At 52.6% G+C, this 20037-nt stretch overlaps 1 protein-coding gene across 3 annotated transcripts in view; it reads left to right on the forward strand.

Moving 5' to 3' along the window:
* Positions 1-20037, forward strand: part of Shank2 (SH3 and multiple ankyrin repeat domains 2) — a 522268-nt gene that overhangs the window by 231150 nt on the left and 271081 nt on the right. For all 3 annotated transcript variants that reach the window (XM_013514155.1, XM_013514157.1, XM_013514156.1), the window contains one exon: positions 10538-10856. In XM_013514155.1, the coding sequence (XP_013369609.1) occupies positions 10538-10856 (319 nt within the window). The remainder of the gene's footprint in view (positions 1-10537; positions 10857-20037) is intronic.

A 20037-nucleotide genomic window follows, 5' to 3' on the forward strand; every position in this document is an offset into this window, starting at 1 on the left:
GTTTATTTCCAACCCCAGCCCCCATCAGCACCCTGTCCAATGTGGAGACCCCTGGAGATTCTGGAACCCATGCTTACGTGCCACTCACCCCACTTTGCATGACCCCCAGGGATCCTGCAGGAGCAGAGGCTCCCTCTGTGGCTCCTCCCGATAGGAATATTATAAATGCCGCAGACACCTACCTCTTTGTGCAAAGATAACCCCGCATTATTGCCGAGACGCCTTTTTATATATCTGGTGTTATTTATAAGTATGATTCATTTCACAATTATTGTGAGATGGAGAAATGTTGCCTACTAATATTTAAATTGCAGTTATGTAGAGCTACGAGGAAGGGAAGCGAGGTCTGCTATTTTGGATTTGGTGGGGGCCTGGCCGAAAGAATCGGGCTGTAGCCCTTACCTGCCCCACACCTTCCCACTCCCGCCACCTTGAGCTCCAGCTCACCCTGCTGCCGAGGCTCCTGTACACACTCCCTTTCTCAGCACTCAGTTTTTACTTGTGAAATTGGAGGCCGGGGCTGGTGGGCCACCGAGACCTTTGGCCACCACCACCCTTTGGAGCTTGGTGTCTTCCTCTCGGCCCCCATGGGTCTTTGTGACCTGAAATTGCAAAGAGGCTGAGAGTCTTCCTTCTCCTGCTTTACCAGTCAGTCTTGCTTGGGAGCAAGAGTCCTGCTGGGTGGGCCTATTGAGGCAGGGAAGGGAAGGCCCCAAAGGGTGGTGAGTGTCACAGTGCACCCAGGAGCGCCAGAGCCAGCCTGGGTACCCAGATGTCCAGCCACACCTGAGCATCACAAATGCAATAGACAGCCAGAGGCAATGTCACAGGTGAATAGTGCTTCAGTGCCAGTTCTCTGCTGTCCACTCCCTCCCTGGTACCTGCTGCATCCAAGTACAGGTGTAACATGGTGTCCCGGCAGCAAGGGGAGCTGAAGGTGTGCCCCAGTTTCCTATCCAAGAGGCAGAACTGGGCTTCAGGAGCTCGCAGACACAGCAACGATACAGAGGACACCAGGGCTCCAGCTAGGGGGCAAGGACAAGGGAAAGGTCAGTCCAGGAGTTCAACAAGCAACCTTTCCATTTCCCAGGGTCTGCAGCACCAGCTGTGTTTGGTATGTGTGTGAGCCTTGGCCAAACTAGGGTATAGAAGTAGGATGGCTTCTTATTTCCAGGGATTTAGATACAGCTGGAGACAGGCCAGCCTGGTGTGCCTGGAGAAGCAGCAGGGCACTCTGGGAAAGAAGCTGAATAAACACTTCTGTCTTCATCGGTTCATTCACTCATTCATTCTTTCCCAGGGCATTAGGGAACCCTGCCTCTCAATTTGCAGCTTAGAGAAGAGCAGCAAGGCATGGAGCCTGTCAGCAGCTAGCTGTCTCCTGGCACAGGGAGAAATCCCAGTGGCTGCTAGGCAGCTTGGAGAAGGTGGTCTCCCCAGTTCTAGGTCAGTCAGGGAGACCTCCCACAGGAGGTGGCGCCCCAAGGGATAAGTGCATTTGGCCAGTCTGAGGGGGTGAAGGAGAGTGCCTCGCTCTCTATCCACTTGCAGGCTTTTAAAATTAAACATTTATTTAGTAATCAGTGACACCCTACTGTCCAAGCCCTGCTATACCATTAACCCTCTCCGTCCATATCAGCTTCTCACCAGGCAGCTCCACTGACATCCGCCTTTTACAGATGATGAATAGAGGCACAGAGGAATCATATGACTTTTCCAAGGTGACAGAGCTGGGAACCCCCTCACCCTGCCGTCCCACCATACCCTAGGCAATCCCATTCCTGAGTACAACAGGAACATCCCTCCTTCTGTGCTACAAGCGTACGCTCAGGTGACCACACAACCATGCTGGGAACCAGCTGTGTTATTCCAATTTTACAGATGGGGAAACTGAGGGTTGAGGCATCCTCACCAGCCACCCCATGTCTGTAGAGGACATAAAGCAGTTAGTGCCTGAACACAGATGGCTTGGCTCCTACATGCTCACTGAAGCCACAGCAAGGAAAGATAGGCTTGTTGTCTTTTGTGTGTGGTACCAGAAATGAAACCCAGGGTCTTCACACAGAGCTATATTGTCACCCATTTTATAACATTTTTTATTTTGATACAAGGTCTCACTAAGTCATTCAGTTGCCCTGCTTGGGCTCAAACTTGTGATCCTCCTGCCTCGGCCTCCCATTGTTCTCAATATTAATGGGCAGTTTTTCTTCTAAGACTGGTGGGCACATCTGAGTCTCACAGGCATGTTTATAACACCTGGTGCGTCCTTCCTGCCAGAACTTCAGAGCACTTGGAATGTCTGATGTGCTAAGAGCCTTTTTTTATACGAGAACCGAAATTATTTTCAGCCTGTTGTCAGGCAGTTGTCAAAAGACATGGAAAATGAAGGCTTTCCGGAGTGCGCAGGCTTGAGAGGGAAGCTCTGCGTTGAGATAGGTCAGGGGTGCAGGTGGTGGCCACTCAGTTTCCAGAGACCAGGAGGTCTGGAGCCCTAGAGGCGAAGGGTGGGCATATGAGTGACCAAAGGGCTAAGGGGAGTTGAGCTGGCAGCTGCAAGACCAGGCGAGGAGGCTGATGCTTCAGGGTCACCCTCTTCCTTCCTGGAAACTGTTTGATTCGAGGGTCTCCATCTAATCTGTTTTCCCTGCTTTCTTATGTGTACACGGACACTGAATAATCCCCAACCAAAAACGTGCTCACCTGCCCTTTAGGGTGCCAGGCAAATGATCAGAACCACTGCCAAGCTCCGAAACACTGACTCTCTGCTGTCTGTTCCTCTGCCCGTGCCCACATCTGTCATTGGAAATGAACGCATGTGACACCAAACCTCATCCACACTCAGCAGAGAATGTGGCGAGCCACACCTCCAGAGCCACGTTAGGTCCCCCATGAAAGACCCTATGCAGGACAGGAAGTTTCGGGGTGGTGGGAGAAAATCTCAGCATCTTTGGCACATGGCCCTTGCACCTGCGGTGGGGAGGTGGGGAGGTCCAGCCCCTCCAGGACTGCGCAGCTCACCTGGCTCCTCTGAACCCAGCAGTGTGACCCAGAGAGCCCTGGGGGTCAGTCTCAGGGATCCACACCTGCGGATGCCAAAGGAACACTCCAAAAATCTCAGACACCATGAGGGGTTGAATTGCTCTGGGAAAAAGATCTGTGGAGGCTCAAGGAGAAATGGGCTTTTAGATGTCATCTTCCATCTTTGTCTGAATTTTCATTTTTAACCCTCGCTTAGCTATGTCCAAGGGACAGTGTTATTTAAGTGCTGGGGTTCTGTAGGAGGCGTGGCCAGATTTTGTGTTTATTGCCCCAACTTTCCCAAGCACCTGGGTCAGCCCTGGGAATCTGGTCCCTGAGGTCCAGAGGCTGAAGGGCCTGAGTGAGTTGGTGTAGATGAGCATGCGCTGGTGGCAGGGGCAGTCTGAGCCAGGGGTGATGGCAGCGTGAGGCCAGGCTGCAAAGGCTTGTGTGTGACATTCATTCCTGCAAAATGGATTCTCTCCCGGTCCACGGGCAACTTGAAAAACAGGAACATGGTAAACAGCCGAAGTACCGAGTGGCTGCTCCCACAGACAAGGAGGGTCAAGCAAGCCAGGATGGAAAATGCCCTTAAGGACACAGATGGCTTCCTGGGTGTCAGGATGAGGTTTATGCTTTTGAGTGGCACGATTTCCCCATCAGATCAGTCCATGGTCTGCATCCCCTGGGGTGAGAGGGAAGTGGTGGTACTGGCCTGTCATCTGAAGCCACAAACAAGAGTTATGCATGTGTCCCAGAGACGATATCACCTCCGGGCCAGAGGTGCTGTTGCTGCCTCTAACAGCGAAAACCACTGTGTTCAAGTCATAAGACCCTGTCACTGGAGCTATTCAAGGGCAGCATGCCTACTACCTGGCAGCAAGGCAGAGTCACAAACAGCCCACTGCAGGACTTCTTAGGATTGCCCTTGAGACCCCACATGGCAGAGTCTCCTTGGGCCAGGCGCTCAGCAGGCCTGCATCCCTGCCCCTAGTCTCTGTGGGGCTTTTTCTCAGCTTCCCTTAAGTGTGGCTTGGAAAAGTTACCTGCTTATTAAAATACTGGAAGGTATCTGAAGAAAGGACTCCTTTGGCAAGGGGGTGCCTGGGCTCCTCACATCATCTTCGTCCTGTCCCTAGAATGCCCTCTGCCATTTGAAAAGGAACCAGGCTCTTCTGTGTCCTACACTCTTTGGCCCTGGGTCTCCACAGGTCTAGGTGCATACCCCATAGTATGTTAGCTGCAGGGCTGGGGTTGGATGGGGTAGGGAGTACAGAACAGAGGCCACAAGCTGTGTTCCTGGAGATACTGTTCACCCTAGAACGGCTCCCTTCTCTTCCCCCCGGATAGCCCGGGCCCCAACTCAGATCCTGCCTGTGGGTAAATGCACCCAGAGGAGTACTTGCTTCATATGCATTCAGTCATAACAGTAGCAGCTAAAAATTTTGTACCTGGACTGCTGCACTGTTCCTCTTTGGGAGTTTCTGGTTCTGCTCTGGCTTGACGGGTTAGGGTCCTTTCCTTGATTCTTGAGTGCAGAGGCCCCAGCTTGGGGAAGAAGGCTCCATTGTGTTTCGTGCCATCTCAAATTGGAAAAGGCGTGGGATGTCATATGGACTGTAGGGAAGGGGCTTCTTCCCCACACCCTCTGTCGAAGGTCAACCCCCCAACCCTCACCCCTAGGGTACGAGAGTGTTGTTAGTTTCAGGCTGCAACCACACAGGAGCGCGCATGCTCTCCCCCGTGCCAGCAGTAAAGGCAGCAGCGCCTGGCAGGGGAACTTGGCTTCGACGAGGCTCTGTGCTTCTGGAAGATATTGATTGTGGACAGATGGAGCAAGTGTGAGCATCCCTGGGTCTCCCATAGAGTTCCCTGAGCTCTGGCAAGTTCCCTGGGCCCACGTGGCCGAGCATGTGAGTGGCCGGGTCCCCCAGCCTCTGGAAAGGAGCTGCTTTTCTCTGCCAACACTGAAGCGTGACCGTCCCAGCTTCCCGGTGCTGGCCAAAGCAGAGCAGGCAGCCGGACCTCTATCTAGCACATCTTGAAGACGTTTCTCCCATCTTGAAGATTTGTAGCCAGTCTGCCCTACCCAGGAGACACATCTTCAGTTCCTCCCAGATGAGACAGAAAGCAGATGTATCCTCTTGGGTGATGACACGTGCACACAGCCAGGATCTCCTGGGAGCTGCTGACCCTTGCCCTGATTGTCCAAGTAGTTGCATGAACTGTGTGTAGGATTCATCAGTGGTGTCTTGGAAGGCAGAGTGGTTCCCTAGTGCATGTCTTACAAATGGCTTTGACCCAGTTCTGTGACAAAGCGTGGAGGTGGGGCTGGTAGGAATGTCCCCCGAGGTGGCTTTGAAATGGCTAACGAGCCCTGTGAGTTCAGTGGGAAATGATGTCAAATGTGTGGCTGATCCGACCTGCTATAGTCTCTGCCCTCCCAGGACGGAGAGACTGCTGGGCACAGTGTCCACCTCCTCCCCCTGTGCATGTGCAGAGAAAGTGCCACCTAAGAGATACCAGCCTTCTCTTTCTGCTGCCATTTTCGTTGACACGGTGCGCCGACCACATGAAATTCAACCTCAGCGGTCCCATTACTTTTCTCCATCTCCTAGCCTCATGTCTTTTCCTTTTTTTTCCCCTCTAAGATTTCAGAAGCAGTTCTCTTAGCAACCAGAAAAACACACTTTTAACCACAGCTCCAGTGACAGATGCACTGGGCAGCAGCATCTTGCCCCCTGGGACATTCCGTGCACTTCAGAAAGACTCTTGTCCTGGGGCAGAAATAATTCCCTGGTCCATCTGCTGCTGTGGACCACATCAGTCCTGATCTCCGCTCTCTCTGCTGGCTTTGTAGTTAGAACTTTCCCATCATGGCTTTTCCAAGGGGTGATCTTTTCTGGTTTCTCTGAGACTTCCGGTGGGGTGTGAGTGTTAGAGACACGTGGAAAGGCACTGATGAGCTCATTTTTACCAGCTGCCTGGAATCGGGGGACCCATCTTTGACTACCTTATATTTAATGATTTTTCTGATCATCTTAAAAAAAAAAATACCAGAAGTAGGTGGAGTCCCCGACCATTACCATGATGGAGGGGGCAGAGATGTAATGGGTACTTGTATCTGATTCTTACAAAGGGAAATACAGGTCGCGTTCAGGATTCCACCACCACATGCCTGCCCCACTACCATGGGTCTGGGGCACGGCTCCTCCCTGCTTTGACTTTGTCAGCACATCTGCTAGCTGACAAATAGACTTGGCTTTTTCTTTAAAAAAAATTAAAAGAAAAAAAAAATAGAAAAGCACAGTGCATTATATTTAGCCACGGCGCATGGAGCGCCCGGCACCAGCCAGGTTTCCTTGGATAACTGGGGCTCCAGCTTGCACATGCCTCCTGGTGTTCCCCGCCGCCAGCTCAGTCACTCCCTGCAAGTTCGCCCTGCGCTCTGCCGCTTCCTCGATGCCCCACTCCCGGAGCAGAGAAGCTCACATGACGAACGCTGCCAGAGGCAGCCGGCTCTGAGAGCTGCCCCAGCCACGCACAGTTGGTTCCCAGCTGACAGACAGAATATGGGGTGGGCTTTGTCACCAGCACGCCGGGTCTGGCATGCCCAGCGATGCTCGGGAGCGCACAGTGCCCAGACACCCGCTGCTGCTCCCTGGATCCCAGCCGCTCCAGCACCGAGGGGCCGGGCTGTGCGCCTAGCCTTCCGCCCCTCCGAGAAGGTTATATAATGAGCGGACCGCTGCCAAAATCAGAGGGAAAATGAAGTCTTTGTTAAATGCCTTCACCAAGAAGGAAGGTAAGGAGAAAGCGATAGGGAGCGTGGGGGACCCACAAACAGCTTCTGACTGCCTCTGGGAGGAGAGAGGGACTCGGTTCCCCCTAAATTTGCTTGTTGTTAGTCCATGTCTTGGAAGGGAATTCATTACTTCTGGTTCGCGATACGGTTTGGCTTATTTGGTCTAGGAAATTAGCACGGCTGAATGTGCCCTTTTATCCTACTGTGTTTTTAAGCCTTCGGTCCCTTGCAGAACTGCATTCCCAAATGTCCTTCCATGGTGACTGTGATGCAGGGCACTTTAGGAACTAAGTCCTGGGAAAAATAAAAGAACTTTGACTCTAGTCTGTCAGTCACCTGGAGGGCGGCTAAGCTCCTGCTCGGGAAGGTCGGGCACATGGCTAGCTATACTGGGTGGGTAGACACCCACCAAGCCACCTCTTGGTTCTCCTTGGCTGTCCCCGGGTTGCAGTTTCATGGAGTGTATGGAGAAGGCAGTGTGGCAGACTTTAAAAGTGCATACGCTCTTTGTCATACCTTGTGTGGTTTTTATTGTGGGGAAAAAATGTATAAATAAGCGCATGTAAGACAGCTAAGAAAATATCCACCCACCTAGAGTTTGCAGATTGCCTGAAAGAAGGAAACAGTTGGGTGGAATATTAATCATTTTCAGACAGGAAAAGAGTTATTTTTAACCCTTTTCACACACCAAAAAAATGCATCATTTCCATGGATGATTCCAGTCAGATAGTTTTGTCAGACAGGGAGATTTCCTGTTTAGGAAATCAGTGCTTTCTGGAGAGGTTACTTTAAAGAAATTAGAAAGATACTCCCCAGCCCGAGCTCGTTGTAAAAAATAACACACTAAAGAAATTTTACTGCTCTAGAAACTAATTTAATGTGAATCCTGGTGATCAAGCAAGGTAATTTTCATTAAAATGTTCACCCTAATGTCACCTATGTGATTCCATTTGAGTAGCTTGCCTGGTCTTCAGGGTAAAATGTATGTGAAAATGTCCCAGCTATTTTATTCCTTAATCCTCCACGGGTGGCCTTCCCATGTGAATTCCTACCAATCTCCACGTCCTCATTCTTAAGACTCTTTCTTAGGAATTTGTACAAAGACAGCCTTCACTTAAATTCATTTTCTAACATTATGCAGCAAAATTCGCCTTCTGGGACTTCAATTTTTATAATCCATGAACAGTGTGAAATTTTCAGTCCGGTGTTACGGTGTGAGGTTAATTCTATATTTCTTTTGTTTTCCCATGGATTTTTCTTTCCTAGTGAATTTATCTTAGCAGCTGGCACCCCCCACCATCCTGTTTCTTTTCAGTGAAAGACATTAACATTTTACCTATTACATAGGTCAGAAACAGAGGACTGCCTATTTTTGGGGACAACAGCTGAGCACAGGTGTCCTGGTCTCAGAGCTGTGTGGTGTCCCCACGTGCTGAGTGAGAGCCCTTGCTCCCCTGGGCGTGCTCCCTGAAGCCCTGGGCCTCTAGGACCACTTTATGCTTTCTATATCTGCTTGGGATTTTGGCTTTCCTGAGAGCAGAGTCCTTCAACTACTCATCTCAGGGAACAAGTGATCAGCCTCTTAGGTTGTAGGATCACCAGCCCTCTGTGAGGTCTTTTAACTGCATCCCTGGTGTCTGGCTGTTTCAAGTACCCCCACAAGCTCCCACTGCCGGCTGCATTTGCTGGGGCCTCAGTCATTCCATGAGGGTTTTAGCCTTTGCCAGCTTAGATAGAGGGAAACCAGTGTAGTTTCCTTACGTGACCAGCAAAACTCGTACTCAGTGGCCTGACCCTGGGATGTGGCTTTTTTAGGCAGGCTGTTATTGGCCCTGGGCCTAGTGAGGGGGTATCTTCTTGGCTCCAGGGAGGACACTGCTAGCCTGGCCCGCTCCTGGTATCCATGGATGGCCTGGGTGGCCTCTGAGGATGCACTTGCGTGGAGAAATGGGGGCTAAAATGAAGCACCAACTACAGAGCCGGTCACCAGTGTGCCTGTCCCTCTGATAGAGCGCTTCCTGGAGAGACTAGGTCATGTAAGATCATTGCTGTCTAACTGAGGTTAGGAAGACCTCCCCCAGGTGGCACAGAACCAGAATGCCACATCTGAGTGTCACCAGTACCCCTCCTGCCATTCTGTGTGGCTTCCACAGCTTGGCTCCCAACTATTTTCCTGGAACTTCCCTGTATCCTGGAGAGGTGACAGGGGTAGGCTGGATCACAGCTATCTCAAGAAAGGACTACCAGCACCACTTCTGTCCTCCTTGATCTCTCCGAGTGCCCCCTCTGTCCCTGTGAGCTCTGCCACTGCCACCTCTGTCCACCATGAGCTCTTCCGACACTACCTGTTCCTGTGAGCCCCGCCATTCAGGTGACAGGTGCAGCCATTCTAGGTTTCTTTGATAAGCCTCAGAGTAGCCTCTGACCTTGGGCAGCCAAAGGGGAAGGAGATTGCCCAGGACTCTGTCCTAAGCTCTTTGTGACCTGCTTCACTTTCAAGATGTCATGGTCCTGCCCAGATCAACTCCCCTGAGAGACATGTATCCTCTCCTGCATCATAGCTACTCAGGTGGACTTGGACAGCACAGACCTGGAGCCAGGGGCATGGACATTCAAGAGCTAGGGGGTCACCCAGCATCTTTGGCAGGTCAAGAGCGGGTGGTATCTGCTGTCTCCTGCAGCCTGGAGGAGATTTCTGAAAGGATCCATCACAAAGGAGCAGCCAGGATACTTAAGGGCATCACACACAGCTTCTAAGAGCCTGTGTCCTCCGAGTGCTGGGCACGGGGACTTGGGAGCAGGAGGGCCTGGCACCGCACAGAACTTCCCGCACAGCCAGATGAGTGGGCCACTTTCACCACTGCGAGAGCCAGGCCCCAGCCTGATGATGAGGAAGGAGCATTCTCAGGGGCTGTGAACTCATTCTGACCAGGAGGTTTAGGGCTGTGTTCACTGCTGGGGACGCCGTGACAACACCAGGTGCCGAGTGGTTTATACAGATCAATCAGTCACAGTCCCATGTCCTGGAACTGAAGTCTGACATCCAGGTGTCACAGGGCTGGCTCCTCTTGACTCTCTCCTTGGCTTGCAGATGGTGTCACCTCCCTGTGTCCTCGCGTGGTCATCTCTATGTGTGTCTGTGTCCTGAGCTCCTCTTTTTACAAGGGCACGGATGGGATTAGGGCCCACCCTAGTGACCCACTTTAACCTAATTTCCTCTGCAGGGTCCTCTTTCCTAGTGCAATCAAGCTCTGAAGTCCTGGGGTTGGACCCCAGCATGGAATGTCAGGCCCCATAATTCTGCCACCTCCAGGCCAAGTTTAGGGCCAGAGGAGGAGCTCTGCCATACCTTGGCATCTTGGTGTTCTGACTGCTTTGGGAGGTGGATTCCATCCTTAACACACACGTAAAGCCAGCAGCATCTTCTAGGCTGTGGAAGGAGCTACCTGGATGGAAACTTGAACATGAGTCTTTTCCATCTGGGTTTTGGCTTGAGCTTCTGTGTAAGGGAGATGACCAGCTCCCTCTCCACCATCTCCCTGCTTCCATGTTGGAGTAATTCCAGACCTTGGACAGCCTGGCTACAGATTCCACATGAACTCGTGTCTCCCGACCCTGGGCTCGCATGGGGGCATGGATGCACGCAGGCTGGGCCCCCCACTCTGTCTGCCTCTGGACATGCTTACCTACCTCTCCCTATTCTCTTCCACCCAGTGCCCTTCCGAGAGGCTCCGGCCTACTCCAACCGCAGGCGGCGGCCTCCAAACACTCTGGCCGCACCCCGGGTCCTGCTGCGCTCCAACAGCGACAACAACCTCCACGCCGGTGCGCCTGAATGGGCCGTCTGCTCTGCGGCCACCTCCCATCGCAGCCTCTCACCCCAGCTGCTGCAGCAGGTGCCCAGCAAACCCGATGGCGCCGTGAAGAGCATCCCGAGCTATGCCCCCGGGCCCCGCAGCCGCTCGCCGTCCCTCAACAGGCTTGGTGGCACAGGCGAGGATGGCAAGAGGCCCCAGCCACACTGGCACGTGGGGTAAGGAGTGGCGGGGTGGGGGTGGGGGGAGAGAGCTCAGCATCCTGGGACCTCATTCCTCCAACTTGAGTTGCCCCAGGGAAACTCTAACATCTGAATTCTGCCCATGCCTCCTGGGCACGGGGTCATCCTTCTGAGCCTCATGCCTTTGGTGGCAGGTCTGATGGCTTGGGGAGAGGGAGGAGGCAGAGACGAGCTTTTGAAGATGCCACTGGTATTGGGCCTCATTGCCCCTCCTTGCACTTGCCCTTGCAATGCCAAGACAGGAGGAGATGAGACAGCAAGTGTGTTCTGGTACCTGTGCACTCTCGGGGCTGCATTTGCCAGCTTGTCAGCATGCCATGTGTGCCAAGTGCACACACTGGCAGCAGTGGAAATCCCTGGCACAGGCAAGGTAACTGAGGCTCAGAGAAGCCTCACTGCAGCATGAGGAACTAACCATGTCCCCAGGGGCATGGTCTCAGTCGTGCTACTGAGCCTTAACTATGTCTGCCCGGCATGGCAGCTATATGGAGAGTGCTTCTGTAAGCCTTGGAAGCAACCCCAGGGAAGAGGGGGCAGAAACCCCAGTACTGGCCAAGTGGCCACCCAGGTCTCTTGGCCAAAACCCTCTGGGGCATTCAGCTCCTGGTCTGGGTCCTTCCCTGACTACCATCCTGCCTACACCAGCAGGCAAGGCAGCTGGGTTTGTACTCAGAGCTCCAACTCCAAAGCACACTCTCTGCCTTGGCAGTCTGCTTTCCTGAATTTCTCAGGCGAGCGAAGGACTTTAGGGGAATCAGCTCATTTGGGGCACCTCAGGTGCCAGGTCTGGTGGTGTTCTTATTAATTCAAGCAGCAGCAGAGACAGATACCCAATACCTGCTGGCTGTTCCACAGGCCAAGAGCCTCAGCTATGCTAGCCAGTGGGATCATGCAGCCAGTGCCAAAGTCAGGCCCAGATCCCTAGTTCTGGGGTCTTGGTTTGGCCCGTGAGCCTCAGTTTCCTGAAGGGTGTCATGCTTGTGGTGAAGCTTTTGTCTGGTATGCAGTGCCTGGGCTCCTGCCTAGGTACCTTCTGTGTTCCCAGACTCCAAAGCTGCCTGGGATCCCCAGCCTGACTGCAGTGAATCTCACTGGCCAAGGTCATGCTCTATTGCCAGCTAAGTTCAGGTGTGTGAGAGAGGACATCACCACCCCAAATCACCACATGGCACTGTACTGCAGGCTTGGTGTGGGTTTGAGGAGGGTCAGAGCCTCACATGGACACAGAAGGAAACTATCATCCTCACTGTGACCTGGCAGGTGGGGTCTCAGCTGTAGCCGAGGCAGGTGAGAAGAGAACATGCCTATGGGAACACAGGTCTCCTGGCCCCTCTGAAGAGTCCAGGCCTCACCATCTGGGATCTAGTAGATCTCCAAGCTGGCAGCAGTGCTGCAGCCCTTTAGCCTGTCCATACTTATACCAGAGCCGAAGGACGAGCTCCAGTTCTGCACTGGTCTAGATTCTGCCTTGAGCAGCCCCAAGGGGGAAGTCCCAGGTGCTAAGAACAGTTGAAAGCTAAATTAAAGGACTCCCCTGAGACAGCTGATTCTACTTCACACCCTAGGCTGGAGTTATGACTATAATTTTATGTAGTGTGTCCCCTTCCTCCAGTACAAAGTGTAATAAGATACCGAGGGCAGTGTGGCCAGGGACTGGCACACGCGGCAGGCAGAATGTTGCTGTGAAGAGCAGAGGCAATGGGGGCTTATTCCAGGGTCATTCTAATCACCCAATTCCTGTGCCACTGTACAGGTGTGTAAATTTGTGTGTACATATGTGTAGGTATTTGCACTTACCAGTGTTTATGCCTGTGTGCATATTTGTGCATCTGGGTGTACATGTATGTGTGTATGCAGAGGTGCGTGTGTGTGTGTGTGTGTGTGTGTGTGTGCATGCATGTGTGTGTGATATCATCGCAGCCAGCCTACCTCCTGGACTTCTGCCACATGCTTTTTGGCCTGCACTACTTAGTTGCCGTGTAACTTAGTAGCACAGCTTACCCACTCTGTGCCTCTTGTTGATTATAAAATGAGGCTCATACAAAGACAGGCTTCAGGTTGTGCTCAAGACTGAATGAAGAAATTCAGGGCAGCCGCCCAGCATGTGCTTCACACAGGTACATGCCCAATCCACAGGGACCCTGAGAGCTGACATGTGTGCTGAGCCACAACCCAGAGCTCAGCCAGACCTGTTCCCTTCATCCACCAGCACCAGCAGAACCATAGGGCAGAGTGGCCAAGCATCCATACTTTTCCAGGATTGGAAATTTTGAGTGCTAAAATCAGGACAGTCAGTTCCCCTAATCATGGACCCACTGCTTGTCCTGAGTTGGGGAGGGGATTGGGGCTGGCTGGCCCCTGCCTTGCTGGGTGGTGCCCCAACTATTAAACCTGCCTTCTTGACCCTTGTCCCATTGTCCCCTCCTCCAAGTATGTATGCCCCATATCTGACTGCTTGGGACATGGTCCCCCACTAGTGACATGAGAGGGGCCCATCAGTGAGCGCTCGTGAATGGATGTAGCCTTCTTCCAAGCAAGTGTCCTAACCAGGGTCTTTCAGAAGCTCTCCTGATCCCTCTAATTGGTGACAGTGTTGCACATTTGACCATATAGTGGGCAGGTGGCATAGGGCATGAGAGGTAGAGATGCCCCTCTGGACATCTCCCCAAGGTTTCCCTAGGGACGATGGTAGAACTTCAAGTGCCAGCATGGTGTTCTGTCCTGTGTCCTGCACAGGGGTGCATGCACTAGGCAGGGGATGTCTGTGCATAGCAAGGGTTCAGGGGAAACAGGTGAACCTGCACTGAGCGTCCATGATGGCATGGTAATCTGAGGCCACAGTGGGTACAGGGCAGCCAGGCATGCACGGCTGCAGTTCCGTGCCCTGACCACTAAGGTCTGAGTATCCTAATGTCTAAGCTGCCCCTGCCTCCCGCTGCAAGACTGTGGCCCAGTTCTTCCTATCTATGCCCAGGAGAGGAGACAGCTTTTACTTGGGCTGGAAGATGACCATTTAAGGTGATGAGGGGAGAAAGGGCTTCATATCTCAGTCTGGGGCACTTCAGAGGCTCCAGGAAGAGGCTGACCCAACTGCTCTGTTCTTCCCCTGTTCTTGAAGCTTATAGTCCAGCCCCCATGAGTCTGCGCTGCTCTTTCCAAAAGGACGTCTCTTTCCTGGGACAGATAGGCCAGGCTGTATGATACCAATGGGATAGTGAGGAGGGAGATTAGGGCCCCCAGACTTCTGGTGTCCCTGGTGTCCCAAGGTCCTTTGTGGTCACTGTCAGAACCTGGAGGTGCAGGTCAGGATATTTTCCGTGTGCTGTGTGTCTTTGGACAGTCTCTTGATCATGCTCTGCTCCAACTTTCCCACGTGTGTGGTGGGCCTCCCTGATAGGCATCAGAGGGGGATCTGTGCAATTCCACACCTGTCGTGCACCAGGATCCACATCTGGGCCCCGTAAGCTCTGTGGCAGCATCTTCTGATCCCATAGTCATGACAGTTCAGAAAGAACCATGTGGCCACAACGGAGCAGGGATGGAAGGTATCAAGTGTCTTCCCCCCAGAGTACAAATGCCAGCTTGGGTCAAGAGGTAGGAGGAACAGAGACTTGGTGAGATAGCATTCTGAGCAGGAGGGGACCGCCCCAGGCCCTGTGGCTGAACACCCCCTTGTCCCATGTGTGCTCACTGCCAGGAGGAGGCTGGCTACCCAGCAGCCCCCCTAGACCTGAGCCAGACCGGAACAACAACCTGAGACCCCAGCCAGGTACATTATGGGCACCTCATGTGGCAGAACCAGGCTCATGGCAGCCTTGAAGGGAGGGAACAGAACCATAGGGTAGGGTGGCCAACCAGTGACCTGCTGCCTCCCTGCCCAGGCTCTGCAGTGATGAGCCAGCCCATGTGGGGGGGCAGCAGGGTGGAGCGTGAGGGTCATCCTGGCAATGTTCTAACAGGAGGTGGCTCCGAGCGGGACTGGGGACCAGGTTGTATGGACAATCAGGTGAAGGTTCCCGGGAGCATTGAGGCTCCCACTGCCCATGATTGCCCAGGCCACCCAGAGTGTCACAGTGAGGAAAGGGGTACCATTAGATGGGAGAGAATGCGCAGCTCCTGACCTCAGTCCCATCTTTACCTGTGGCCTCTCCTATCACCTTTCTCTTCCATCTCTTTCTGTCTCCCTCTCCTCAGTCTCTTTCTTCTCATTTGTTTTCTTCTCCCTGCCTTCCTAGACACAGGTCCAGAGGGATGGGCCCATTGTTTCGGCAGGCAGGCAGCGCCTCCCCTACTCCTAGCTCAGGTGTGAGACTTGCACACCTTGCTGAGGCAGCGCCCCCTGGTGACACGCACAGCACAGCTGGGCCACCATCCTAAGAATATTCCTGACATCTGCATCCACCACCACCATGGCAGGGTAGACAAGGGACTTTGAGGTCTTGTAGGATCTCTCCCAAATTCTCAGGCTCATAACAGCTCTAAGCATCTTTCTGCACAGTCTGGCAGAGGGTCCCAAGGGCTGCCCTGGCTTCATCCACCAGGGGGAAATGTTCTGGCCACTGTCCTATCAAGCAGCTGTTTCTCACCCAGCAGAGAACAGACTCATGTTTTTGAGGTCAGTAGGTGAGAGTAGTGCCACAGGCCACTCACTGGCTGTGCTGAGCAGGGATCTGGCACCTCTCTGAGTGTATCAGTCTCTGGGGTGTCAGGATGAAGTAGGCAGATGGTCTGGGTTGGGGTCCGGGTCCCAGGTCCTGATCTCAAGGAAAGGGCCAAGCAGAGGCCAGTCTTCACTTAGCATCAGGAAGGGACCACTTCCCAAGAGGAGTCCCTCGAACTGGAGAGGAGGTTGCAAGGCAACCTCACAACTTTCTGGGTGACACCAGGGACTTCAGCCATCATGGGCCCTTCCTGCTTCCCATCCAGACAGAACTAGGTTCTGGGGAAACTACCTCAATCTGTGCACCCTTTCACAGGGTTAGGGCCTCGTCTTGCCAAGCGTGTGGTGTGAAGGTGGCTGTAGGGTGTCCTGTGGCTCTGGCCCATGTCACCCTATGTTTGCCTATATCCTCCCTCTGTTTCTCTAGGGACACAGGGACCTGGACAAGCAAGCTTGCTCCCACTGGAGTAAAGACCTAATTTCTTTGGCAAGGATGGTGGCTGTGTTCCCTCTTCATGATCTATCCTGACCCAAAAGTGGGGGAATGGGCCATGCTGGCAGAGCAGTGGTGCAGCATGGAGTCTGGATCTCTCTGGCCACCCTGCGTGTCCCTGCACAGGGTATTATGGCATGTCACTTGGAGACTGAAAATAGTGGGCAGACTTGGCTTCCAGGTTTATGCCTAGATGGGAGGCAGGGCTGGTGAAGGGCACTCCTGAGGAACAGGTACATGCTGGCTGCCTGATACAGTGGGGTCCAGCCACTACCTTTCTTTATATGTGACCTGCAGCATTTGGGTTTCCTCCTGGCTGTTGTCGCTCTCCAGCAGAAATCTAGCTGCCTGAGTGCATGAGTTATAGCCCCCAATCTGGACACTCCCCATAGATGGGCAGGTGCACCCTGACATCCCAGAGGACGTGAGCCAAGGGAGTTGAAGCTCATACACCTGGGACAGGACAGGGTGCTCCAGGCAGCAGAAGGTCCCCAGGTGGACAAAGGGCCAGGCATTAGGGAGGGGCAGGCAGCCCTATGAGTCTGGCAGAGAGCAAGAAGACACAGGGAAGGAGCTCTGGTCTTGGAGTGGAGGCTCTAACCCCTTCCTTGCCTGAAGCCAGGATGGTCCTGGGCTGCACACGGCAGAAGCCCTACTCCAGGCAACAAGGAGCACATGGACAAGGACCATGTGAGACAACCGGGTTCAGGGAGGTGCTCGGTGATGTGCAGGGCATCTGTCTGTCTGCTTCCTGCCCAGCTGGCTGGTCACCCACTTGCTTGATTCTGCCTCTTAACATCTGTGACTCTGTGCATCAGCTCTGCCCCTAGCTTCTGTGGGACAACCACAAGGGCCTCTTCAGGGCTTCCATATCCCACCATGGGTCCCACGCTTCAGTCCCACCCTGTTGGTCAGTCAGTGTAACCTGGTACCTGCCCAGTCTGGTGTTGCTGTGAGGCCTTTCTCATGGCCTGGGTCCTTCCCTGACTATCAGCTTTCATCTATGCTTGTAACCCTGACACAGGGAGGCCTGCATGGGCTTTAGACTTTGACCTTAGTCCCTGCCCTATTCCCTGGGCTAACCATCACCCCTGCATTGCTTTGACCTCCTCCGAGTTGACTGTAAGTTTCCTGAGTCTGCATCTGTCTCCTGTTCATGACTGTCTATGGCCCTTGATAAAGGGCTCATAGCCTACATGAAATACTTGAGTGAATGCATGAATGAATGAATGAATGAGTAACTGACTAATAAATGAATGGAGAAAGATCAGTGTGTGGGCAGGTCTCTGTTCACCCAGGATAGCTGGGAAATGGCCCAATTCATTCATCCAAGTCACCCTACAGCATAGGGTGCCAATTTTCTGATACTGAGAATACAATGACTTGGCCCTTAGACTAAAACAAGTCAGTTGGATTCCATCTGGCTGTTCTTGGCCAGAATGTAAGGCACACATGGAGAGTTTCAGCTGGGGAACTTCAGGCCCATCTCGCTGTGTAGGCTGGTAGAGCAAGCCCTGGTCTGGCCTCCTTGTGCCTCATGTCCTGAAGGCAGCTACTCCCCTGCCGTGCCAGCCAGGAGGGGCCAGTGCATGAAACAGCATCAAGAGGCAAAACACCATCATCCATAGGTGGGATCTCGGCTCCCTGTTCTATCAGGATATGGAGCAGGGAGTTAGGCTAGATCAGCTCTGACTTCCATGCTTAGGTCACTCTGCCTGGGGCCTCCTTTTTCTCACCTGTGAAGTGGGGCAAATGTTCCTACTCTGCTGCCTTTGTGGAGCTCTGTGAGGCTCTGATGATTACTGCATAAGAAGATGCTTAAGTGTTAATGTGGGACCACCTATCACTGCTGTACGTGCACTCATCCATGAGGAGTATGTCCCTCCTGTTCTTAAAGACTTCCCCAGCCGTCAGATTGATGGTTCAGGGAGCTGACTGTCTGCAAAGTGAGTTAAGAAGCAGCTCCAGGCTTAGGGCTGAGTTCACACTGACTTCTCTGGCTACACAATCTGCTGCTAAGTGGCCTGAGCATTCTGTTACCCTCTGTCCAGCTGCAGCAGGACAGTGGTGGTGCTGCTGACATTTGCATAACACCTATGTAGAGCAGATTCATATGGACTCATCCTCATGGTCACTTCTGATGGTCTCTTCTTAGCCAATAAGGAAGTTGAGGTTTTGAGAGGTTAATTTGATTTGTCCAACATCTAATAGTAAGCAGTCAGCTAGACTTTAGACACAGTCCTTCTGAAATTTGGGTGGATGAGTGAATAGATGGTGTTCAGCTAAGTAGTCAGATGGATGGGTGGCTAGATGATGGATGATGGCTGGATAGATATGTAGGAGAATAGTTGGTGGGTAAATGGGTGGATGATAGATGTATGGATGGATGTGTGTGTGGGTGTGTAGGAGGACAGATGGTGAATGAGTGGTTGGCTGGATGGAAGAATGGAAAATGGATGGATGATGGATGGGTGGATGGGATTTATCAATAGATATGTAAGTGAATGGACGATGGGTAGATGATAGAGGCATGCATGCATGCATTGATATATAGGTGCATGGATGGAGGGTGAGTGGTTGGATAGATGAATAGATGGATGGGTGGATGGACAGATGGACAGATGGATGGACAGATGGATGATGGGTGGATGAGTTTGGTAGGTGAGTATCAGGGTAAATAGATGGTGGATGGATGGATGGATGGGTGGATGGGTGGATGGATGATAGATGGGTAAATGAGTGGGTAGGTAGATAGGAAGGTGAATAGATGGTGGATGATGAGTAGATGCATGTATCCATGCATGCATGCATGCATGCATATATAGGTGAGTTTATGGTGATTGGGTAGATGCATGGATGAGTGGATGGGTGGAAAATAGGTATATGAGTATGTGGATGGAGGTCTAGGTGGGTAATGGAGGGGAGTTGAGAAGTAGTTTTCTAGCCCTCTTGATAATGGACTTTAGTAGATACTATCTCTCATGTTGACTATTGTTACAGACATACAGGGAGGTCCCTGGCAGCAACTGCTATCAAGTGGAGGTCCTCCAAAAAGGAGGGTTCCCATTAGATCCTCAAACTCTAGATTTGAACAGCTAATGCTTCACCGATATAGCAGCTATGAGTCCACCCTGTGGCCCCAGGTTTGTGGCACATCCTGTGCCCTGCCCAGCCACCAGATGCACTGTCCATCTTTTCTCTGGACTTTAATCCATCTTCCTCCCTATGGGAGAAGCTTCCATGCCTCATCTTGTTCCTCTCTGAGTCAACCCCTCTCCTGGTGCTTGGGCGGTGACCATGGGGCTTGGCCGACCTGCTCATCTCTTCAACCCCCAGTATCTGCTGCAGATGCACCACCTCTCAGAGAACCCATGCAGCCTGGCTAACAGCAGGACCCACCTGTGCTGTCACTAGGACACATGGGGTTTAATGCTTCAGGTATTTCTGAGTTTCCATATTGCACCCCAGCCAGCCAGGAGAGGGGCTTTGAGATAATGTGTTCCAGCCACTGCCATTTTCGCCAGTATGCTGGGCAAGCATGAAGTCCATAACCACCATCAGTGCTGCGATGACAGAGCCAGCTAGGAGCTGAGCTTTTTATCCCCCATGCATTCTCCCAGCAGCCTCCTGCAGTGTGCACCACCCCCACTGCCATACATTTCATAAATGAGACAATGAAGGCTCAGAGAGGTAAAGCAACTTCCTCAAGATCACACAGCTGAGGGAAGATCAGCCAAGGAGTGAAAGGCAGCTAAGTACCTGCAGAGCCCCTACTTATGGCCAATAAGTTTTTTTGCCACCTAAGTTTATTGCCACCTCCATTGCTCTAGGCGGATGTGGACAGGTACATTCAGGGTGGTCCAACTGTCCTATATATGTTAGAGGAGAACCCAAAGAGACAGTGCGGTACCTGGTGGGGAAATTCTTGCCTCTCCCCACTCTTCAGGTCTGGGTACTGCGCTAAACGTGGCCTGGCTCACACTGAGTTGAGGCAAGTTGAATGA

Source organism: Chinchilla lanigera, unplaced genomic scaffold, assembly GCF_000276665.1.
Source record: "Chinchilla lanigera isolate Chin_1 unplaced genomic scaffold, ChiLan1.0 scaffold00021, whole genome shotgun sequence".
NCBI lineage: Eukaryota > Metazoa > Chordata > Mammalia > Rodentia > Chinchillidae > Chinchilla > Chinchilla lanigera.